We start from the raw sequence: 24,804 nt of genomic DNA, 5'->3' as shown, positions 1-24,804 counted from the left end.
ACAGTAACGCTATCATTAGCCATAACACTGACCCTAACAGTAACGCTATCATTAGCCATAACACTGACCCCAACACTATCCCTATCATTAGCCGTAACACTGATCCCAACACTAACCCTATCATTAGCCATAACACTGACCCTAACACTAACCCTATCATTAGCCATAACACTGACCCCAACACTAACCCTATCAGTAGCAATAACACTGACCCTAACACTAACCCTATCATTAGCCGTTACACTGACCCCAACACTAACCCTATCATTAGCCATAAAACTGAAACTAACACTAACCCTATCATTAGACATAACACTGACACTAACACTAATCCTATCATTAGCCATAACACTGACCTCAACACTAACCCTATCATTAGCCGAAACACTGACACTAACACTAACCCTATCATTAGCCGTAACACTGATCCCAACACTAACCCTATCATTAGCCATAACACTGACACTAACAGTAACCCTATCATTAGCCATAACACTGACACTAAAACTAACCATATCATTAGCCGTAACACTGACCCTAACAGTAACCCTATCATTAGCCGTTACACTGACCCCAACACTAATCCTATCATTAGCCATAACATTAACACTAACCCTATTATTAGCCATAACACTGATCCCAGCACTAACCATATCATTAGGAATAACACAGATCCTAACACTAACCCTATCATTAGCCATAACACTGACCCCAACACTAACCCTATCATTAGCCATAACACTGACGCTAAAACTAACCCTATCATTAGCCATAACACTGACACTAACACTAACGCTATCATTAGCCATAACACTGACACTAACACTAACCCTATCAATAGCCATAACACTGTCCCCAACACTAACCCTATCATTAGCAATAACACTGACCCTAACACTAAACCTATCATTAGCAATAACACTGACCCTGACCCTACCCCTATCATTAGCCTAAATACTGACCCCAACACTAACCCTATCATTAGTCATAACACTGTCCCCAACACTAACCCTATCATTAGCAATAACACTGACCCTAACACTAAACCTATCATTAGCAAAAACACTCACCCTGACTCTACCCCTATTATTAGCCTAAGCACTGACCCCAACACTAACCCTATCATTAGCCGTAACACTGATCCCAACACTAACCCTATCATTAGCCATAACACTGACCCTAACATTAACACTATCATTAGCCATAGCACTGACCCTAACAGTAACGCTATCATTAGCCGGAACACTGACCCCAACACTAACCCTATCATTAGCCATAACACTGACCCTAACAGTAACCCTATCATTAGCCATAACACTGACCCTAACAGTAACCCTATCATTAGCCATAACACTGACCCTAACAGTAACGCTATCATTAGCCATAACACTGACCCTAAAACTAACCCTATCATTAGCCATAACACTAACCCTATCATTAGCCTTAACACTGACACTAACCCTAGCCCTATCATTAGCAATATCACTGACCCTAACACTAGCCGTATCATTAGCCATAACACTGACCCTAACACTAACCCTATCATTAGCCGGTACACTGACCCCAACACTAACCCTATCATTAGCTGTAACACTGACCCCAACAATAACGCTATCATTAGCCATAACACTGATCCCAACACTAACCCTATCATTAGCAATAACACTGATATTAACCCTAACCCTATCATTAGCAATACCACTGACATTAACACTAACCCTATCATTAGCCGTTACACTGACCCCAATAATAACGCTATCATTAGCCATAACACTGATCCCAGCACTAACCCTATCATTAGCAATAACACTGACCCCAATACTAATCCTATCATTAGCAATAACACTGACACTAACACTAACCCTATCATTAGCCATAACACTGACACTAACACTAACCATATCATTAGCCGTAACACTGACACTAACCATATCATTAGCCATAACACTGACACTAACACTAACCATATCATTAGCCATAACACTGACACAAACACTAACCCTATCATTAGCCATAACACTGATCCCAACACTAACCCTATCATTAGCCATAACACTGATGCTAACACTAACCCTATCATTAGCCATAACACTGACACTAACCCTATCATTAGCCATAACACTGACCCTAACACTAACCCTATCATTAGCCATAACACTGACCCCAACACTAACCCTAACATTAGCCATAACACTGACACAAACACTAACCCTATCATTAGCCATAACACTGATCCCAACACTAACCCTATCATTAGCCATAACACTGACGTTAAAACTAACCCTATCATTAGCCATAAGAATGACAATAACACTAACGCTATCTTTAGCCATAACACTGACACTAACACTAACCCTATCATTAGCCATAACACTAACCCCAACACTAACCCTATCATTAGCCATAACACCTACCCTATCATTAGCCATAACACTGACCCCAACACTAATGCTATCATTAGCCATAACACTGACCTTATCATTAGCCATAACACTGACCCTATCATTAGCCATAACACTGACACTAACACTAACCCTATCATTAGCCATAACACTGACCCTAACAGTAACGCTATCATTAGCCATAACACTGACCCCAACACTATCCCTATCATTAGCCGTAACACTGATCCCAACACTAACCCTATCATTAGCAATAACACTGACCCTAACACTAACCCTATCATTAGCCATAACACTGACCCCAACACTAACCCTATCAGTAGCAATAACACTGACCCTAACACTAACCCTATCATTAGCCGTTACACTGACCCCAACACTAACCCTATCATTAGCCATAAAACTGAAACTAACACTAACCCTATCATTAGCCATAACACTGACCTCAACATTAACCCTATCATTAGCGGAAACACTGACACTAACACTAACCCTATCATTAGCCGTAACACTGATCCCAACACTAAAAGTATCATTAGCAATAACACTGACCCTAACACTAACCCTATCATTAGCCATAACACTGACCCCAACACTAACCCTATCATTAGGAATAACACTGACCCTAACACTAACCCTATCATTAGCCGTTACACTGACCCCAACACTAACCCTATCATTAGCCATAACATTAACACTAACCCTATTATTAGCCATAACACTGATCCCAGCACTAACCATATCATTAGGAATAACACTGATCCTAACACTAACCCTATCATTAGCCATAACACTGACCCCAACACTAACCCTATCATTAGCCATAACACTGACGCTAACACTAACCCTATCATTAGCCATAACACTGACACAAACACTAACCCTATCATTAGCCATAACACTGACACAAACACTAGCCCTATCATTAGCCATAACACTGATCCCAACACTAACCCTATCATTAGCCATAACACTGACACAAACACTAACCCTATCATTAGCCATAACACTGATCCCAACACTAACCCTATCATTAGCCATAACACTGACACTAATACTAACCCTATCATTAGCCATAACAATGACCCCAACACTAACCCTATCATTAGCCATAACACTGACACTAACACTAACCCTATCATTAGCCATAACACTGACCCCAACACTAATCCTATCATTAGCCATAACACTGACCCCAACACTAACCCTATCATTAGCCGTAACACTTACACTAACACTAACCCTATCATTAGCCGTAACACTGACACTAACACTAGCCCTATCATTAGCCGTAACACTGACCCTAACACTAACCCAATCATTAGCCGTAACACTGACCCCAACACTAATCCTATCATTAGCCATAACACTGACGCTAACACTAACCCTATCATTAGCCATAACACTGACCCTAACACTAACCCTATCATTAGCCATAACACTGACCCCAACACTAACCCTAACATTAGCCATAACACTGACACTAACAGTAACCCTATCATTAGCCGTAACACTGATCCCAACACTAAACCAATCATTAACCATAACACCGACCCTAACACTAATCCCATCATTAGCCATAACACTGATCCTAACACTAACCCTATCATTAGCCGTAACACTGACCCCAACACTAACCCTATCATTAGCCATAACACTGATCCCAACACTAATCCTATCATTAGCCATAACACTGACACTAATACTAACCCTATCATTAGCCATAACACTGACACTAACCCTATCATTAGCCATAACACTGACACTAACACTAACCCTATCATTAGCCATAACACTGACACTAACACTAACCCTATCATTAGCCATAACACTGACCCTAACACTAACCCTATCATTAGCCGTAACACTGACCCTAACACTAACCCTTTCATTAGCCATAACACTGACCCCAACACTAACCCTATCATTAGCAATAACACTGATTCTAACACTAAACCTATCATTAGCCATAACACTGACCCCAACACTAACCCTATCATTAGCCATAACACTGACCCTGACACTAACCCTATCATTAGCCGTAACACTGACCCTAACACTAACCCTATCATTAGCCATAACACTGACCCCAATACTAACCCTATCATTAGCCATAACACTGATGCTAACACTAACCCTATCATTAGCCATAACACTGACACTAACACTAACCCTATCATTAGCCATAACACTGATCCCAACACTAACCCTATCATTAGCCATAACACTGATGCTAACACTAACCCTATCATTAGCCATAACACTGACACTAACACTAACGCTATCATTAGCCATAACACTGACACTAACACTAACCCTATCATTAGCCATAACACTGACACAAACACTAACCCTATCATTAGCCATAACACTGACACAAACACTAGCCCTATCATTAGCCATAACACTGATCCCAACACTAACCCTATCATTAGCCATAACACTGACACAAACACTAACCCTATCATTAGCCATAACATTGATCCCAACACTAACCCTATCATTAGCCATAACACTGACGTTAAAACTAACCCTATCATTAGCCATAAGAATGACAATAACACTAACGCTATCTTTAGCCATAACACTGACACTAACACTAACCCTATCATTAGCCATAACACTAACCCCAACACTAACCCTATCATTAGCCATAACACCTACCCTATCATTAGCCATAACACTGACCCCATCACTAATGCTATCATTAGCCATAACACTGACCTTATCATTAGCCATAACACTGACCCTATCATTAGCCATAACACTGACACTAACACTAACCCTATCATTAGCCATAACACTGACCCCAACACTATCCCTATCATTAGCCGTAACACTGATCCCAACACTAACCCCATCATTAGCAATAACACTGACCCTAACACTAACCCTATCATTAGCCATAACACTGACCCCAACACTAACCCTATCAGTAGCAATAACACTGACCCTAACACTAACCCTATCATTAGCCGTTACACTGACCCCAACACTAACCCTATCATTAGCCATAAAACTGAAACTAACACTAACCCTATCATTAGCCATAACACTGACCTCAACACTAACCCTATCATTAGCGGAAACACTGACACTAACACTAACCCTATCATTAGCCGTAACACTGATCCCAACACTAAAAGTATCATTAGCAATAACACTGACCCTAACACTAACCCTATCATTAGCCATAACACTGACCCCAACACTAACCCTATCATTAGGAATAACACTGACCCTAACACTAACCCTATCATTAGCCGTTACACTGACCCCAACACTAACCCTATCATTAGCCATAACATTAACACTAACCCTATTATTAGCCATAACACTGATCCCAGCACTAACCATATCATTAGGAATAACACTGATCCTAACACTAACCCTATCATTAGCCATAACACTGACCCCAACACTAACCCTATCATTAGCCATAACACTGACGCTAACACTAACCCTATCATTAGCCATAACACTGACACAAACACTAACCCTATCATTAGCCATAACACTGACACAAACACTAGCCCTATCATTAGCCATAACACTGATCCCAACACTAACCCTATCATTAGCCAGAACACTGACACAAACACTAACCCTATCATTAGCCATAACACTGATCCCAACACTAACCCTATCATTAGCCATAACACTGACACTAATAACAAGAGATATGGTAAGAACTTACCTTTGTTATCTCTGTTTCTACGAAGTCCATAGGGTCCACAGGGTTGACCTTGGGGTATAGGTTGGGAACCAAATCCGGGCACCACGCAGTTAAAGCTTTTAGCTCCCAGGATGCACTTGGGTCCACTCTCCCTATAACCCCGCCCCCCAGCCAGAGGCACCTCAGATTGTAAGTAGCCAAAGGCCGGAGGAGGAGAGAAAAAGAGAGAGAAAACTGGAACACTCTAGAACCATACTCACAGAAAAGGAGACGGGAAGCCGGTGACCAGTAACACAGCCCATATGAAGCCAGGTGCGTCAGGGCGGGCGCCCTGTGGACCCTATGGACTTCGTAGAAACAGAGATAACAAAGGTAAGTTCTTACCATATCTCTTGTTTTCTACTTCAGGGTCCATAGGGGGTCCACAGGGTTGACCTTGGGGATGTCCCAAAGCAGTTCAACCAAGGGTGGGGACGCTCCTGTGCTGAGAGGAGAATCCGTCGCCAAAAAGGAAGCATCCTGAGAGGCAAAGGAAACCAATGCCTAGAACCTTAAAAAGGTATGGACAGAAGACCACGTGGACACCTAGTAAGGCAAAACAGCCGAGGCGCCACGACGAGCCGCCCACGAGGGTTACACGGCCCGAGAAAAAAAAAAACAAGCCTCAACGACAGAAATGCCCACCCATGGGTAGGCCCCTGAGGAAGACATACGAGGCCATCCAGTCAACATTTCATTATAGGCCGGCCATCGTTTCCTGTTAAAACCAGAAACCGCAGACCACCAATAAGGAGCCCGCTTACCATAAGGAACTTGAACGGATCACATAAAGCCAAAGAGGCCGGACCACAGTCCATGAGGCCACAACAGCCGAGAGGACTGGGAACTGAATGGCCATACCATAAGTTCCAGAATAATATGGAACCTAAAAACCACTTTAAGAAGAAACACAGGGCGAGAGCAACTCACACCCTGACATGATGCCCTCCAGAAGAGGGAGCCACATGAGAACGCTCCCCATTCAGACACTCTCCTGGTTGATTTAAACACCCTGAGAGAGAGAGAGAGAGAGCTTAAACAATAGACCATGTAATGGCTATCACAACCAGCGGTTCCATTGACTGTCCCCGGAGGGAACAAAGAACCACTACTAACTCCCCAGGAGTCCCTAGGGAGGACAAGTGGAGACATAATCCAGAAAACACTCCAAAGGATGAACTGGATACCAGAGCGGAGCAATTCCATATCTTAACCATACCGACAGTGTAGAGATCCGCACTGTCAGGAAGGCCAGGCCAAGGGTGAAACCCAAGCCAGCTGGAAGGAATGCCAGAATATCTGGAAATCCTGGACACCGGAGGATCGTATCGACAGGTACGATACCATAAGAATTATGTATGCCACAGTCCGTGGCAGATCCCAGCAAAGTCTGGCCTATCTGCTCTAAACATCTCAATGAAGACAGAGCCAGGGAAGCCCGAGGACCACAGTAGGGGCGCAGTTAAAGACAAGCGATCCAGATCCAGGGAAAAACAAGGACCCTGAGACAACAGGTCCAGATAGTGAAGCAGTAGGAACGGAGCATCGAGGAGGAGACTCCGAAAATCTTAGTACCAGTGATGTCTGGGACGACCTGGAGCCCCCAGAAGGAAAGCCCCTCCGTCTCGAATTAAACTTCCGAAGACCTCGAGGAAGAAGGGAGACCGGAGGACACAGGTACACAAAGTGGAAGGACCACTTCACTGACAAAGAGTCACTGAAGGTAGCTTCAGTACTCCTAGAGCTGGACTGTAACACCGGTAATGTGTGATCGAGTCAGAAGGCCATGGGGATCAATCCCCTCAGGGAGGCCCCCTCTGCTCACCAGGAGTTGAAACCTCTCTTGGAGAAGAGACTAGTCCCCGGGATGCACGCCGTGACGGCTGAGGAAGCCCGCTTCCCAATGGAGAGCTCCGGGAATAAACACCGCAGAGTTGGCCAGGAGAAGACCCTTGGACTATGTCAGAATGGGTGACATTCCTAACATTGCCACCCAACTACCAGTGTTGCCTAGATGGAAGCCACTGTTGTGACACTGTCGGACTGAACCTATTCAGGTTTACCGTGACAAATGGGTTAGGCCAGAGTGAAAGTCCAAGACAGCTTAAAGTATCAACAAGGTAAGTGGCAGGGCAGAAGCGACAGACGTCCAACTGCCCCGAAATGAATGCGGACCAGACACTGTCTTTAGCAAAGAACACCCTGGACGAGATGGCCATAGCCACCCGGACAGAGACCAACTCGCCTCCGTAGAAAGTATCATCGTTCGAACAGCGATCCGATGGAAAAAACTCGATCCATCTGGAGGGGAGTCAATTATGGCAAGGCCTGGAATGGAACTGAGCACATTCCACCCTACCAAAAGGTAGACACTCTGGTAGACCGCGCATCACAAAGAGTAATGACATATGTCGACTGCGTAGATATCCGCACCCTCGAAGTTGAAGAGTGGAGATCTTGTCTTACGCCAGAAAAATTCTCAGATTCTGAGAATCCAGCAGTGCTCCCAGATGAAGAAAACCCTGTGAGGGATGCAGGGAGGACTTTTCTGTGACAAGAAGAAGCCCCGGTTATCCTGACCTGGCGGTAAAGTACCTTGGTGATCCTGCTAAAAGTAGGAGACCGTCCAGAGAAAGGAGCATTCGGATACACTGAACAGGTGAACTGTCAGAAAATCCATAAAGCTGGTAAACCCCGGTGGAGTTGAGGACAGCCCCAAAAGGCAGAGCCCGAAACTTACAAGTGTTGCTGTGGCACAGCAAACCTGAACCCATGCTGATGAGAGGGCTCTGTATGTACCCGTAGGTACGTATCCTGAATACTCGGATATACCATAAAATCCCCAGGTTCCAAACATCGGATGATGGAGCATGGACGATTCCACCTGAGTCAAGGCACCGTTGGAATCTGATTCAGGGATTTGAGACAGAGTATAGGCAAAGGAGGACCAGTCGGTCACCGCCCCAAAAAGAAAGTAGAACAACCAGTCCCTCACTGAGATAGTGAGGTTGGCCGAAATAGCTCTGCTTACCACAAAGACTGTATAGCTTTCTGGGATTGTAAGGCCCTGATCAGTTCTGAAGAAGGGCCCGTGTAACAATGCCTGTGAGGAGGCTGCATGAGCAATGAGAGGCCGTTGAGAATCAGTACCTCACTCTGGAAATTCCCCAGATGTAGACCTGTCCCGTCAGGCTGAGGGTATATCCTCAGGTGTAGAAACAGGGTCATCCGGAAGTCCAGGACTGCTCGGTACTGGATATGGTGGCCCCCGTGGAGGCCGACAGCCTAGGAAAAAACAGGCCTTTAGGCTGACCCTGAGGACAAAAAGACTTAACAGAGTTAGTCCGAATGTAGTGGGAGTAGCTAAAGACGGTATCTCCCCATTAGTGATACTGCCAATGATGCAACGATCTTGTCAAGGTCAGGACCAAACAAGAACTTCCCCCTGGAAGGAGTGTGCACCTCTGCTTTCCCATAACGCAGCCATAGGGTACTGCGGCGGATACAGACGCCGCCGAAACCCTGAAAGTTAGAAGACCGGCATCCCATGAGGTAATCCCACATATGACCACTGCATATTTTGTGAGCGGCAAAAAGATATTTGAACCTCAGACGTGTTGGAGGGGAAAAACGTCACAAAAGCATCACCATGCGATGGCCATGGTAGGACGGGCAACAGGCCCTGAAAACGAGTACATTGATTTCAGGCAAAGTTACCACCTACGGATCCGTAAAATTCGTCCAGGCCGGGATGGGAGGCGTATTAATGCCTGTAACCCGATGATTAACATACAAATCCATCCCAGAAGGGGATTTCCATTACTTGTGAGGACCCTCAGGGAATGGGAAACAGGAGGCCTTTGTGACTCCTCGTATCTGGGGACAGCCAGACTCCCGCTATGAGATCCACCCGCTGGGCAGAAAACGGGAGATGTATGATACTGGTGCAGGATCGACATTCTCTATATCCAGAATGAACCTGGCTAGCAGCCCCAAAGCAGGGATAATAATACTTGAGATCGGCTCCCCCCATGTGAGAGGGAAAGAGCCGAATATACCATCCAGTTCACGGCAGAGCCACTGGTCAGTAACCACAGGGCGTATATCACGCCAATTAGTATTTCGTATAAAACGACATCCACCAGGGTGGCCGTTGTGGTAATCCCTGCAAGGGGAATGACAGACCGATGTGGTATCGGAGGTAATTCATGTACTGTGAAAAACCCCGGCAGGGAGCGATAGTCTGTGACACAGGGGTAAATTGCAAGAAATTGCGAGATACCCCGAGTTCAAAAGGGCAGTATGGTGAAGTAACTCCAAGCGAGTGACGACAATGGGGCCCGCCCGGCGATCCTCAAAGGAGAGGATCCTGAGAAACAACGCCCTTTAAGGGGGTCGTGCAAGGGGCCCGGCACCAGATGGTGCCGCATACGTAAACCTTTCTGAGTTAAAATCCTCCGCACTAATTCCTGCAGGCTATGACTTGCAGGATAGCAATAATGGGTGCAGTATCGTGTGCAATCTCCTGGTCAGATATATCTGACTATCTTGACGGAAATATTAAGCAGCGCCATACCGGTCCTGACTGACGCTAAGATTAGCTGCAGGAACCCATTATCAGCGTACGCAACTCACAGTTCCATCTAAAATATGGCAACGTGCAGCACGCAACAGTATGTGACAAACCTCACAGATATTAACAAATATATATATGTGAGGTCTCAGAACCACCCCAGGTACACCTGTATTAGGGCAGATAAAGAAAAGGGATAGATATACACTGACAGGTGAGAGAAAAAGCAGACAGTCAGCACTAGCATAAGTCACATACAATGCAGACATATATACTGTACATACATTTGCATGACATATAATATACTGCACAATGTCGCTACATTCAACTGCCCAGATTCAGTGTCTGGGAAGGCTATAGCGCTGTGTACACTCACCCAAAATGGCCAGGTACGCAGGGGGACTGGGCTCACTGACATCCTAAGAGTTCTGCAGCACCACAGAGAGAAAATGGCCGCTGGAGACCTCAGAAGAAGCGTGGCCCGCGGAGGAAGCAGCTCAGCGACGCCAGACTGTATTATTGAAAGGCGCGCTGAGCTGAGGGGAGGAGCCGCTAGACAGGGAAGGCTTCCTCCCCTGGCTAGCAATTAACCCCCCGGGATGCCGGCTCCCGCTGCCGCTATAATCCCTGGTGGGCTGTGGACACGCGGGGTATGCCTCCATGGAGGGGGAGCCCGCCGCCACCGCTAGCGCCTCCGGTCTGTCCCCAGAGACCGGAGGCATAAGGCTGCATGTACACGCGGGTCACCGCAAGCGGTGACCACGCGACTTACCTGTCCCCGTCGATCCGGCAGCAGCCCAGGGATTCCTCCAGAGCCCGGCTAGTACAGACTCTGGGGTCCCGCTGCGATCCCCAGATCTGTACTGGCGTCGCAGCGCCGGCGGGGTGTAGGAGCGGCAGCTCAGACGTCCATTGGACAGTCTGATGCTGCCGCTCTGAAGAGTAGTAAAAAAATAATAAAATAAAACTCTTTTAAGCTTAGGGGCTGCTAAGCAGCCCCCCTGCAGTAACGGTGACCCGACTCCGGCCGGGCACCAACTTAAACTGAGGTGCCTCTGGCTGGGGGGCGGGGTTATAGGGAGAGTGGACCCAAGTGCATCCTGGGAGCTAAAAGCTTTAACTGCGTGGTGCCCGGATTTGGTTCCCAACCTATACCCCAAGGTCAACCCTGTGGACCCCCTATGGACCCTGAAGTAGAAACTAACCCTATCATTAGCCATAACACTGACCCCAACACTAACCCTATCATTAGCCATAACACTGACACTAACACTAACCCTATCATTAGCCATAACACTGACCCCAACACTAATCCTATCATTAGCCATAACACTGACTCTAACACTAACCCTATCATTAGCCATAACACTGACCCCAACACTAACCCTATCATTAGCCGTAACACTTACACTAACACTAACCCTATCATTAGCTGTAACACTGACACTAACACTAGCCCTATCATTAGCCGTAACACTGACCCTAACACTAACCCAATCATTAGCCGTAACACTGACCCCAACACTAATCCTATCATTAGCCATAACACTGACGCTAACACTAACCCTATCATTAGCCATAACACTGACCCTAACACTAACCCTATCATTAGCCATAACACTGACCCCAACACTAACCCTAACATTAGCCATAACACTGACACTAACAGTAACCCTATCATTAGCCGTAACACTGATCCCAACACTAAACCAATCATTAACCATAACACCGACCCTAACACTAATCCCATCATTAGCCATAACACTGATCCTAACACTAACCCTATCATTAGCCGTAACACTGACCCCAACACTAACCCTATCATTAGCCATAACACTGATCCCAACACTAATCCTATCATTAGCCATAACACTGACACTAATACTAACCCTATCATTAGCCATAACACTGACACTAACACTAACCCTATCATTAGCCATAACACTGACACTAACACTAACCCTATCATTAGCCATAACACTGACACTAACACTAACCTATCATTAGCCATAACACTGACCCTAACACTAACCCTATCATTAGCCGTAACACTGACCCTAACACTAACCCTTTCATTAGCCATAACACTGACCCCAACACTAACCCTATCATTAGCCATAACACTGACCCTGACACTAACCCTATCATTAGCCGTAACACTGACACTAACACTAGCCCTATCATTAGCCATAACACTGATCCCAACACTAATCCTATCATTAGCCATAACACTGACCCCAACACTAATCCTATCATTAGCCATAACACTAACCCTAACACTAACCCTATCATTAGCCATAACACTGACCCCAACACTAACCCTATCATTAGCCGTAACACTTACACTAACACTAACCCTATCATTAGCCGTAACAGTGACACTAACACTAGCCCTATCATTACCCGTAACACTGACCCTAACACTAACCCAATCATTAGCCGTAACACTGACACTAACACTAGCCCTATCATTAGCCATAACACTGACCCCAACACTAACCCTATCATTAGCCATAACACTGACCCCAACACTAATCCTATCATTAGCCATAACACTGACGCTAACACTAACCCTATCATTAGCCACAACTCTGACCCCAACACTAACCCTATCATTAGCCATAACACTGACACTAACACTAACCCTATCATTAGCCATAACACTGACCCCAACACTAATCCTATCATTAGCCATAACACTGACCCCAACACTAACCCTATCATTAGCCTTAACACTGACCCTAACACTAACCCTATCATTAGACATAACACTGACCCCAACACTAATCCTATCATTAGCCATAACACTGACCCTAACACTAACCCTATCATTAGCCATATCACTGATCCCAACAATAACCCTATCATTAGCCATAACACTGACCCTAACACTAACTCTATCATTAGCCATAACACTGACCCCAGCACTAACCCTATCATTAGGAATAACACTGACCCTAACACTAACCCTATCATTAGCCATAACACTGACACTAACATTAACCCTATTATTAGCCATAACACTGATCCCAACACTAATCCTATCATTAGCCATAACACTGACCCTAACACTAACCCTATCATTAGCCGTAACACTGACACTAACACTAGCCGTATCATTAGCCATAACACTGATCCCAACACTAATCCTATCATTAGCCATAACACAGACACTAATACTAACCCTATCATTAGCCGTAACACTGACACTAACACTACCTCTATCATTAGCCATAACACTGACACTAACACTAACCCTAACATTAGCAATAACACTGATTCTAACACTAATCCTATCATTAGCCATAACACTGACCCCAACACTAATCCTATCATTAGCCATAACACTGACCCTAACACTAACCCTATCATTAGCCATAACACTGACACTAACACTAACCCAATCATTAGCCATAATACTGACACTAACACTAACTCTATCATTAGCCATAACACTGACCCCAACACTAACCCTATCATTAGCCATAACACTGACCCCAACACTAACCCTATCATTAGCCATAACACTGACCCCAACACTAACCCTATCATTAGCTATAACACTGACCCTAACACTAACCCTATCATTAGCCGTAACACTGACACTAACCCTATCATTAGCTTTAACACTGATCCCAACACTAATCCTATCATTAGCCATAACACTGACCCCAACACTAACCCTATCATTAGCCATAACACTGACCCCAACACTAACCCTATCATTAGCCATATCACTGATCCCAACACTAACCCTATCATTAGCAATAACACTGACCCTAACACTAATCCTATCATTAGCCATAACACTGATCCTAACACTAACCCTATCATTAGCCGTAACACTGATCCCAACACTAACCCTATCATTAGCCATAACACTGACGCTAACACTGACCCTATCATTAGCCATAACACTGACACTAACACTAACCCTATCATTAGCCGTAACACTGACACTAACAGTAACCCTATCATTAGCCATAACACTAACCCTTTCATTAGCCATAACACTGACCACAACACTAATCCTATCATTAGCCATAACACTGACCCTAACACTAACCCTATTATTAGCCATAACACTGATCCCAACACTAATCCTATCATTAGCCATAACACTGACCCTAACACTAATCCTATCATTAGCCATAACACTGACCCTAACACTAACCCTATTATTAGCCATAACACTGATCCCAACACTAATCCTATCATTAGCCATAACACTGATCCTAACACTAACCCTATCATTAGCCGTAACACTGATCCCAACACTAACCCTATCATTAGCCGTAACACTGATCCCAACACTAACCCTATCATTAGCCATAACACTGACGCTAACACTGACCCTATCATTAGCCATAACACTGACACTAACAGTAACCCTATCATTAGCCATAACACTAACCCTTTCATTAGCCATAACACTGACCACAACACTAATCCTATCATTAGCCATAACACTGACACTAACACTAACCCTATCATTAGCCATAAAACTGACCCCAACACTAACCCTATCATTAGCCATAACACTGACCCTAACAGTAACGCTATCATTAGCCATAGCACTGACCCCAACACTAACCCTATCATTAGCCGTAACACTGATCCCAACACTAACCCTATCATTAGCAATAACACTGACCCCAACACTAATCCTATCATTAGCCATAACACTGACCCCAACACTAACCCTATCATTAGCCATAACACTGACCCCCAACACTAACCCTATCATTAGCCATAATACTGACACTAACACTATCATTAACAATAACACTGACCCTAACACTAACCCTATCATTAGCCATAACACTGACCCCAACACTAACCCTATCATTAGCCATAACACTGACACTAACACTAATCCTATCATTAGCCATAACACTGAGACTAACACTAATCCTATCATTAGCCATAACACTGACACTAACACTAACCCTATCATTAGCCATAACACTGACACTAACACTAACCCTATCATTAGCCATAACACTGACCCCAACCCTAACATTAGCCATAACACTGACCCCAACACTAACCCTATCATTAGCCATAACACTGACACTAACACTAATCCTATCTTTAGCCATAACACTAACCCTAACACTAATCCTATCATTAACCATAACACTGACACTAACACTAAATCCTATCATTAGCCATAACACTGATCCCAACACTAATCCTACCATTAACCATAACACTGACACTAACACTAATCCTATCATTAGCCATAACATTGACCCCAACACTAATCCTATCATTAGCCGTAACACTGATCCCAACACTAATCCTATCATTAACAATAACACTGACCCCAACACTAATCCTATCATTAGCCATAACACTGATCCCAACACTAATCCTATCATTAGCCATATCACTGACACGAACACTAACCCTATCATTAGCCATAACACTGACACTAACACTAACCCTATCATTAGCCATAACACTGACCCCAACACTAACCCTAACATTAGCCATAACACTGACACTAACAGTAACCCTATCATTAGCCGTAACACTGATCCCAACACTAAACCAATCATTAACCATAACACCGACCCTAACACTAATCCCATCATTAGCCATAACACTGATCCTAACACTAACCCTATCATTAGCCGTAACACTGACCCCAACACTAACCCTATCATTAGCCATAACACTGATCCCAACAATAATCCTATCATTAGCCATAACACTGACACTAATACTAACCCTATCATTAGCCATAACACTGACACTAACACTAACCCTATCATTAGCCATAACACTGACACTAACACTAACCCTATCATTAGCCATAACACTGACACTAACACTAACCCTATCATTAGCCATAACACTGACCCTAACACTAACCCTATCATTAGCCGTAACACTGACCCTAACACTAACCCTTTCATTAGCCATAACACTGACCCCAACACTAACCCTATCATTAGCAATAACACTGATTCTAACACTAAACCTATCATTAGCCATAACACTGACCCCAACACTAACCCTATCATTAGCCATAACACTGACCCTAACACTAACCCTATCATTAGCCGTAACACTGACACTAACACTAGCCCTATCATTAGCCATAACACTGATCCCAACACTAATCCTATCATTAGCCATAACAGTGACCCCAACACTAATCCTATCATTAGCCATAACACTAACCCTAACACTAACCCTATCATTAGCCATAACACTGACCCCAACACTAACCCTATCATTACCCGTAACACTTACACTAACACTAACCCTATCATTAGCCGTAACAGTGACACTAACACTAGCCCTATCATTACCCGTAACACTGACCCTAACACTAACCCAATCATTAGCCGTAACACTGACACTAACACTAGCCCTATCATTAGCCATAACACTGACCCCAACACTAACCCTATCATTAGCCATAACACTGACCCCAACACTAATCCTATCATTAGCCATAACACTGACGCTAACACTAACCCTATCATTAGCCATAACACTAACCCTATCATTAGCCACAACTCTGACCCCAACACTAACCCTATCATTAGCCATAACACTGACACTAACACTAACCCTATCATTAGCCATAACACTGACCCCAACACTAATCCTATCATTAGCCATAACACTGACCCCAACACTAACCCTATCATTAGCCTTAACACTGACCCTAACACTAACCCTATCATTAGCCATAACACTGACCCCAACACTAATCCTATCATTAGCCATAACACTGATCCCAACAATAACCCTATCATTAGCCATAACACTGACACTAACACTAACCCTATTATTAGCCATAACACTGATCCCAACACTAATCCTATCATTAGCCATAACACTGACCCTAACACTAACCCTATCATTAGCCGTAACACTGACACTAACACTAGCCGTATCATTAGCCATAACACTGATCCCAACACTAATCCTATCATTAGCCATAACACAGACACTAATACTAACCCTATCATTAGCCGTAACACTGACACTAACACTACCTCTATCATTAGCCATAACACTGACACTAACACTAACCCAATCATTAGCCATAATACTGACACTAACACTAACTCTATCATTAGCCATAACACTGACCCCAACACTAACCCTATCATTAGCCATAACACTGACCCCAACACTAACCCTATCATTAGCCATAACACTGACCCCAACACTAACCCTATCATTAGCTATAACACTGACCCTAACACTAACCCTATCATTAGCCGTAACACTGACACTAACCCTATCATTAGCTTTAACACTGATCCCAACACTAATCCTATCATTAGCCATAAAACTGACCCCAACACTAACCCTATCATTAGCCATAACACTGACCCCAACACTAACCCTATCATTAGCCATATCACTGATCCCAACACTAACCCTATCATTAGCAATAACACTGACCCTAACACTAATCCTATCATTAGCCATAACACTGATCCTAACACTAACCCTATCATTAGCCGTAACACTGATCCCAACACTAACCCTATCATTAGCCATAACACTGACGCTAACACTGACCCTATCATTAGCCATAACACTGACACTAACACTAACCCTATCATTAGCCGTAACACTGACACTAACAGTAACCCTATCATTAGCCATAACACTAACCCTTTCATTAGCCATAACACTGACCACAACACTAATCCTATCATTAGCCATAACACTGACCCTAACACTAACCCTATTATTAGCCATAACACTGATCCCAACACTAATCCTATCATTAGCCATAACACTGACCCTAACACTAATCCTATCATTAGCCATAACACTGATCCTAACACTAATCCTATCATTAGCCATAACACTGACCCTAACACTAACCCTATTATTAGCCATAACACTGATCCCAGCACTAACCATATCATTAGGAATAACACTGATCCTAACACTAACCCTATCATTAGCCGTAACACTGATCCCAACACTAACCCTATCATTAGCCATAACACTGACGCTAACACTGACCCTATCATTAGCCATAACACTGACACTAACAGTAACCCTATCATTAGCCATAACACTAACCCTTTCATTAGCCATAACACTGACCACAACACTAATCCTATCATTAGCCATAACACTGACACTAACACTAACCCTATCATTAGCCATAAAACTGACCCCAACACTAACCCTATCATTAGCCATAACACTGACCCTAACAGTAACGCTATCATTAGCCATAACACTGACCCCAACACTAACCCTATCATTAGCCGTAACACTGATCCCAACACTAACCCTATCATTAGCAATAACACTGACCCCAACACTAATCCTATCATTAGCCATAACACTGACCCCAACACTAACCCTATCATTAGCCATAACACTGACCCCCAACACTAACCCTATCATTAGCCATAACACTGACACTAACCCTATCATTAACAATAACACTGACCCTAACACTAACCCTATCATTAGCCATAACACTGACCCCAACACTAACCCTATCATTAGCCATAACACTGACACTAACACTAATCCTATCATTAGCCATAACACTGACACTAACACTAATCCTATCATTAGCCATAACACTGACACTAACACTAACCCTATCATTAGCCATAACACTGACACTAACACTAACCCTATCATTAGCCATAACACTGACCCCAACCTTAACATTAGCCATAACACTGACCCCAACACTAACCCTATCATTAGCCATAACACTGACACTAACACTAATCCTATCTTTAGCCATAACACTGACCCTAACACTAATCCTATCATTAACCATAACACTGACACCAACACTAAATCCTATCATTAGCCATAACACTGATCCCAACACTAATCCTATCATTAACCATAACACTGACACTAACACTAATCCTATCATTAGCCATAACACTGACCCCAACACTAATCCTATCATTAGCCGTAACACTGACCCCAACACTAATCCTATCATTAGCCATATCACTGACACTAACACTAACCCTATCATTAGCCATAACACTGACACTAACACTAACCCTATCATTAGCCATAACACTGACCCCAGCACTATCCCTATCATTAGCCTTAACACTGACACTAATACTATCCTTATCAGTAACATTATTGGCTGTGTTATTGTGTATACATGTTATATATACATATATTTTCCTGTACACAGTGTATCATGTATACTCACATTTCTCCTTTGGAAGAAGTAGACATTTTGGTCCCTCTGGTCATAGAAAGCTGTGTCTATGGGGCCACTCATTCCGGGGAAGCCATCTGAGATTAAACGTGGATAGATGGCGCCCTCTGGGTCCAGCACATATGCCTGGTCATTGTCATTATCATAACGCCAGTATAATACACCTGAGAGTACAGCAGAAACACCACGAGTTAGGGTGTGTGTGTGTTACGCGTGATGGTCACATCATATACACAAGAAATAGTGGGCCTGATTCAGCACGGATCGCAGTTGCCTACATGCACATATTCGGCCGATTCTTGCATACTGCGCATATTCATCGCAATGCACGAACCAGCCACTGTGATCACAGTGACTACATAGACCCATCGCAGAGTGATAGACAGGAACTGCCGCTGTTACATAAATTATCCACTGTGATGCTGTACGCAGCATGAGGACTCATAGCCTGCGCTGAGTTCAGCAATACCTCAATAAGGTCAGAGCTTTTGAAAGTGTGCGTGAGGCTGCGATGGTACTCGCTTGTACCGATGGTTTCACAGTCCTGCTAAACATTATGCATGCAGCTGCGAATGCAATAGCGTTCCTTACTGAATCAGGCCCAGTGTCCAGATTCGATATCAGTGTAAAGTTTAATAAACAACAAATATCCCCACGTTCTTTCTGCTCCCAGTATAAAAACAATAGTGATCTTCTGACCTGCTGCAGCCCAAATGTAAATGACATACAAGTAATACAAATAGCTGCAACATCATTCAATATAGATACAATGTTATTCATGAAATACTGTACTCAGCTACAGGAGACTATATGCAAAGTGCCAGTCATAAGTGGCTATAAAGCTGCTCGTGTCATTATCCTTATTCCCTCTAATCATAGTCATCATTATCCTCCTAATCATTATATCCCTAATCATCATCATCATACTCCTAATCATTATCCCCCTAATTATCATTATCCTCCTAATCATTATCCCCCTAATCATCATTATCTCCCTAATCATTATATCCCTAATCATCATCATCATACTCCTAATCATTATCCCCCTAATCATCATTATCCTCCTAATCATTATCCCCCTAATCATTATTATCCTCCTAATCATTATCCCCCTAATCATCATCATCATCATCCTCCTAAGCATTATCCCCTAATCATCATTATCCTCCTAATCATTATCCCCCTAATAATCACCATCATCTTTATCCTCCTAATCATTATCCTCCTAATCATCATCATCATCCTCCTCCTAATCATTATCCTTCTAATCATCACCATCATTATTCCCATAATCATTATATCCCTAGTCATCATCATCATACTCCTAATCATTATATCCCTAATCATCATCATACTCCTCCTAATCATTATCCCCCTAATCATCATTATCCTCTAATCATTATCCCCCTAATCATCATTATCCCCCTAATCATCATTATCCCCTCATCATCATTATCCCCTCATCATTATCCCCTCATCATCATCATCCTCCTCCTAATCATTATCCCCCTAATCATCATTATCCCCCTAATCATCATCATCATCCTCCTAATCATCATTATCCTCTAATCATTATCCCCCTAATCATTATTATCCTCCTAATCATTATCCTTCTAATCATCACCATCATTATTCCCATAATCATAATACTTCTAATCATTATCTCCCTAATCATCATTATCCTCCCAATCATTATCACCCTAATCATCATTATCTCCCTAATCATCATTATCCCCCTAATCATTATCCCCCTAATTGTCATCATCATTATGCCCATAATCAGCATAATCCTCCTAATCATTATCCCCCTAATCATAATTATCCTCCTAATCATAATCCCCCAATCATCACCATCATCATTATCCCCCTAATTATCATTAGCACAATCATTACTCCCCTAATCATCATGATCACCCTAATCATCATTATCCCCCTAATCATTATCCCCCTAATTGTCACCATCATCATTATGCCCATAATCAGCATAATCCTCCTAATCATGATCATACTCCTAATCATCATTATCCTCCTAATCATCATTATCTCCCTAATCATCATTATCCTCCTAATCATTATCCCCCTAATAATTATCCTCCTAATCGTAATCCCCCAATCATCATTATCTCCCTAATCATCATTATCTCCCTAATCATCATTATCCTCCTAATAATTATCCTCCTAATCATTATCCCCCAATCATCACCATCATTAGCCCCATAATCATCATTATTCCCCTAATCATCATTATCACCCTAATCATTATCACCATCATAATCATTATCCTCCAATCATCATCATCATCATTATCCCCCTAATCATCATTATCACCCTAATCATCATTATCCCCCTAATCATCATTATCACCCTAATCATTATCACCATCATAATCATTATCCTCCAATCATCATCATTATAATCATACCCTAATCCTTAACATCATCATTAACATCTCCCTAATCATCATCACTTTTCTCATTGTAATATCCCCAGGCCATAATGTCCACCATCATCATTGTGTTTGTACCTACCAGTGAGTACTGTCTCCTACACCTGTTATGTTACTTACCGGATGCATATGACATATGAAATGATGTGGTAATGTTTGTGTTTAGGTATTACATTAGGGAGCGGCGCTCTTACATCCCCAAAATAAGGAATATATGTTTCAAGGTTATAGGGGGAGAGAACATCCCCCCTCCTCTGAACTGTTGTGCCTGAGAGCACTCGGGAGCCCATTCAGACCCGCTCGCAAGATGCTATCGCTCGCTGGCAAAAAGGGGACGGACATTTAAATTAAGGGCTCGCACTGCGTCGCGTAAGGATGCCCACCCACTGTGTGTTAGTGAGCTATGGCAAAGTGCGCTCGCAAGTGTCTGAATCCGCCCCCTTGCCACTCGCATAACACGTCATCTCCGGGAAATGTAGGTTTAATCGGGACCATCGTGAACCATCGGAGCTGCTCGTAGCCCTTGGGGTTGATTTTCCCTGCCGCAACTACTGCGATCAGTGCGGCTGAAATACATGCAGGTGACGCATTCATTGACGCTACTTTGCTAATTATGCACGCCCTTTAAACAGCGTTTTAGGGGACTGACACGCACATCCACTCCCCTGTTCACAAGCACCTTCCCCTGTTACCACTCACAAACGGCGCTGTCACTCAAAGCAGAGACCTGATAGTGGCTTACGAGCAACCAAAATCAGATCGCAATGAATGGCTTGCGCACGCGCACTGTAAATTATATGCATGCGCAGATGGGCGAAAATCGCTCAGAGCGAGCGATCGCGCCTTAGTGAGTGCGTCTGAATCAGGTCCTCTATCCCTAGCCAGACGACTGTGTACTGCTGGGTTACTAATACCCCTTTTACACCAGAGCTAATTCTAGGTTATTGCAGAGTTAATCCGGGTAGCTCCTTGGTGTAAACGGGGACAGGGGGGTATTCCTGGGTAGAGTGACCCAGCAATCCAACCCAGGTAACTTGCAGGGTTTAACACGGGAATAATCCGTGAAACCCTGCAGTGTAAACGACGCGATCTGGGTCACGATGACCTGGAGCCTGCCGCATGCCAGCGCTTGGGTGACTTGACATCATCTACAATCGTCCACTTTCACGCCGGTAGAGTCGGGTCACTGCAGACCCGGCTCCGGTGTGAACGGTATTGACTCGGGAATATCCTGGGTCGATACGGTTTGGAACAATGTTTCAACCTCCGGGTCAGACCCGGAATTTAGGTATAAAAGCGGTATTCTAGGAAGTCCCAAAGCTGATACTACACACAGCTATAAGCTACAGACAGAAAGCTATAATCAGCTGGAAGGCCTCTGACATCACAAATGACGACAAGGGGTTAACAGGGGCTACTTCTATAGCCCCAGGGAAACCATCCTCCTTATCAACAGGAGTAAGTGTGCTTTGTTCTAGTGTGGTCTTTACTAGACCACCCGGCACCTGAAATCCACAGATGGGATTTGGGAACAACAGACTCACTAACTGCTCTGTATCCAGCCCCTGCATTCAAGCCACCCAATACCAGGACTCAGGGGTGTCACCTAATCATGGGTAAATGAGAGGTTTTAAAATGCCAAACCCAGGGCTTATTAGGGAGTGGAGTTCCTGGCCTGAGTGGCAGGACATATGCAGAGCTGGGCACAGGAGTCGGGAGATCCTGCCAGCCTGACAGCCACAGACCTTGCTCAATGAAGAAGGTCCTGGCGAAATATACGCGGCCAATGCGTATTCTCCTTCAGGCACTGTCCCAGGTGTGTGGCTGGTGTGCTGGCTGGGGATAGGTGACTGGTCGGTGCACCCTGCTCTTTGCAAGTAGAGGACTATCAGGCCAAGCAACCGGGATCAGCAAGACATGGACGGAGAAGCGTGGGGTCACACAGCAGCCTCCTCAGGCGTAGCTTTCCCCAGCTCAGGCGGGTAACACGATGAAGTAACTGTTCCCCTTTCTAATACTTAAGGGCCCTTTGTTTTAGGGACATGGTAGGATCCTCAAAGTTTGGCTAATTACTACTGGCAATTCTGTATATAGTGTGTAGTTGCTGTTGTTACATGACTATAATGTGTGCTGTGTATAATAAAGGTAACATTTTAACTTTGCTATTGTGTCATTCCTGTGTGATCCAAAAGGAACCGGGGTACCGTGCGAGAGCTAAAACCACTATATTTCTCAATACGGTGAAGGGCACATAGTATTCTCACAATCATCATCATCATACTTATTATACCCCAATCATCATCATTACCATCACCATAACAGTCATTACAATTGTCATTATCCTACTAATCACCATCATCATTATCCCCTAATCACCATCCTCCTTCACATCACTATTATCTTCATTATCATCAGTATTCTACTAATCATCCCCTAATCATTATCCTCACTATCATTAACCCTCTA

At 43.8% G+C, this 24,804-nt stretch overlaps 1 protein-coding gene across 1 annotated transcript in view; it reads right to left on the bottom strand.

Moving 5' to 3' along the window:
- The window catches only part of LOC148474934 (matrix metalloproteinase-21-like), a 138,648-nt gene that overhangs the window by 35,266 nt on the left and 78,578 nt on the right, over positions 1–24,804 (bottom strand). The window contains exon 6 of the mRNA XM_088457968.1: positions 19,884–20,056. Within this exon, the coding sequence (XP_088314094.1) occupies positions 19,884–20,056 (173 nt within the window). The remainder of the gene's footprint in view (positions 1–19,883; positions 20,057–24,804) is intronic.

Source organism: Taudactylus pleione, unplaced genomic scaffold, assembly GCF_031769625.1.
Source record: "Taudactylus pleione unplaced genomic scaffold, aTauple2 ptg000798l, whole genome shotgun sequence".
Taxonomy (NCBI): domain Eukaryota; kingdom Metazoa; phylum Chordata; class Amphibia; order Anura; family Myobatrachidae; genus Taudactylus; species Taudactylus pleione.
This window is presented reverse-complemented; position numbering and strand designations above follow the sequence as displayed.